At 28.4% G+C, this 2,911-nt stretch overlaps 1 protein-coding gene across 1 annotated transcript; it reads left to right on the top strand.

Annotated features, from left to right (window-relative positions):
- The first annotated feature begins 1,245 nt into the window (after positions 1-1,245).
- Positions 1,246-2,828, top strand: LOC101502037 (pectinesterase-like). The gene is made up of 2 exons (XM_004503147.3): positions 1,246-1,720; positions 2,105-2,828. Exons 1-2 carry the CDS (start codon positions 1,246-1,248, stop codon positions 2,794-2,796), a joined length of 1,167 nt encoding a protein of 388 aa, XP_004503204.1. The 3' UTR covers positions 2,797-2,828.
- Positions 2,829-2,911: the final 83 nt, after the last annotated feature.

Here is a 2,911-nt window from a genome sequence, read left to right as displayed (position 1 = left end):
AATTTATTTGATGTATTTGAATTTGAAAATGTGATTTTCTTGCATTTATTATTTACTATTTATTTGTGTCATATCTTATGTTTATTTATGTTTCTCAATATTAATGATTTTGGAATACTTTACTATGTTAATTAAAGTGATCAATTAGAAAAATAATTAGTCCTATATTAAAAATTTAAAATAACATTTATATATTAATAACTTTTTTTTTTTTTACTAAATTGATACATATTGTGAAACATAAGAAGTATATAATAAAATTTAACCATTAGTAGATCATCTTTAAAAAAAAAAAGTTAGTTGAAAATATGATTAAGACCATGTTGGAAATACTTTAATTAGTAGAATGATGAATACATTCAATTAACAGTAAACCCCCCAACATATTTCTTTCTTCAGTTAATTGTGAGATAGAGAGTGTTTGCCACTATAATTCATTGTGAACAAACTATAATATCATAACAAGAATATGTGGAAAAAAAACTACCATCTCTCAATGGTAGTTTAGAATGGTGAGATTGAGAACAAAAATAATAGTAAAAAAAGTTAAGGTTGGATATAAGAATGGAGAAAATGGAACCACAAGAGTTTTTAACAAGAAATTAAAAAATATTCTATTTGTTTTATGTTTTAAAAGATGAGGTATAACCGCTTAAAAGTTTATATTTTGTCTAATAAAATATAATTTTTAAAATTATTTGTATATAATTTATTTTAAATATTATTTTAAAAATAATTAAAAAGTTAAATATTGAATTTAGAATTTTATTGCAGTTTATTAAGCAAACAATTAATCAAATTATTATTTAAATAAGTTAAATGTTATCTTGGGATTTTTTTGTGAACTTAGTAAGTGAAAAGTTATTTTAAAATTTTACATAAGTTACATTAGGATTTTGTTGCGGATTATTCTTATAGAAAATATCTCCAGTAAATTCAAAAGAAAAACAAAATTTTCTTAAATATTTATGTGCGAACTTTGGATCCACTAGAAATGTATTTTATTTAAGTAAATCTACAGAAATTTTTTAAACAAAGTCATACATACCAAAAATTTCCGAAGCTAAATCTATATTAAATGACATATTTTTAGAAGTGGTCATCTTAACATTCATCGTGAAAAAACTATTTTATGATAATCATACAACCTAGTGACATACCATGAAAATAACCTCCATGGTACTATCCTTACTGTATAGTTCAAATTCATTAATAAATTTATCAATCATTTTAAAATCTTGCAGGATGAGAACCTTGGACACATCATGTTTTGCTAGCTCGTCACGAAGCTTGTTTCAACAGATTTTAGTTTCATATGTTTTCGTCTTACTCATAGTGGTTAACACTGGTGGCTATAAAAAGGTGCTTGCATCTCGTCATCTTGTTGAAGTGGATCACCAAGGTTATCCTACATGGTTTTCTACTGATGACCGTATCTTGTTGTCTGAGCTCCAAAAAGGAATAGCTCGACCCAACACCATTGTGGCCAAGGATGGTAGTGGCCAATATAAAACGATTACAGCCGCTATTAACTCGTACCCTGAGAATCATCAAGGAAGATATGTTATATATGTTAAAATGGGTGTCTACCATGAATATATTACTATTGATCCTAAAAAAATTAAAATTTTATTATACGGTGATGGCCCTACAAACACAATTATCACTGGAAACAAGAGTGTTCAGAATGGACTCAAAACAGACGAAACAGCCACATTTTGTAAGTTAATCATTAATTATAATATTTTATTCATCTATTTTTCTTAAAGTTAATAGAGAGTATAAAGTTATCTTCATAATTATGTTAGTTGAAAAGAGGGAGAGAGAAAATATTAAATAGAGATTCTCTTATGTTAATCTAGTATGCTTATTAGATCTTAATTTGTTAGTTTATTACAAATCGTGTACAATAGTTATGTTAATTAAGAAGAGAGTAAAAAAATATATAAGTTAATAGATAATTTATTTAAAAATGGCTTGTAAAAATTTAATGCAAAATTTGGATAATTTTTATCTTGGTAGGTGAACGAAAATTAAATATGATGTGTAAGTATATAATTAATCTTCTGTGAATTAATTTTTGGATATTTAAATGTGATTGCAGCCACCTTTGGTGAAGACTTTATTGCCATGTCAATTGCATTTGAGAATAAAGCTGGTCCAAAAGCTCAACAAGCAGTAGCACTTCTTGTTGAAGGTGATCAGTCAGTATTCTTCCGGTGTGCATTTCTTGGTTATCAAGATACATTGTACGCAAACAGGGGTCGTCAATTCTACCGTAACTGTGAGATTTATGGGACCATTGATTTTATCTTTGGTGAGTTTGGTACTACCTTGATTCAAAACTCTAAGATCTTGGTGAGGAAGCCCATTCAAGGACAACAAAACGTTGTGGTGGCAGATGGCTCATCCCTCAAGGGCACACACACTGGAATAGTTCTTCAAAACTACTCCATTATGCCACACATTGAGCTATATCCTTATCGGCTTACGGTGAAGACTTACTTAGCAAGGTCATGGAAAGCTTTTTCAAGGGCGGTCTTCATTAACAATTATTTTGATGAATTAATTCAAAGAGATGGATATATGATATGGAATGTTAATGAAACAAACACTAAAAACTCGTACTTTGCTGAGTTTGGCAATATTGGACCCGGTGCCAATGCTTCAGCAAGAGTTAAATGGGCAAAAGGTGTCATTACCAAAGATGAAGTTGTTAGATTCACGGCTGAACCATGGCTTAATGCTAGCAGTTGGTTGTCTTTCACTGGTGTGCCATACAATAAAGGATTATAGGCTTGTGATATTTTCTTTGTTTCATTTCAACTACAATATTTTGTATTTTGATTATCATTATAATTGTTATAAATAATATTGTATCAATCGAATCCTTAATTATCAAAGAAAAAAA

Source organism: Cicer arietinum, chromosome 2 (genome assembly GCF_000331145.2).
Source record: "Cicer arietinum cultivar CDC Frontier isolate Library 1 chromosome 2, Cicar.CDCFrontier_v2.0, whole genome shotgun sequence".
Taxonomy (NCBI): domain Eukaryota; kingdom Viridiplantae; phylum Streptophyta; class Magnoliopsida; order Fabales; family Fabaceae; genus Cicer; species Cicer arietinum.
Note: the sequence above shows the minus strand (reverse complement) of the source record. Positions and strands in the feature narration are given on the sequence as shown.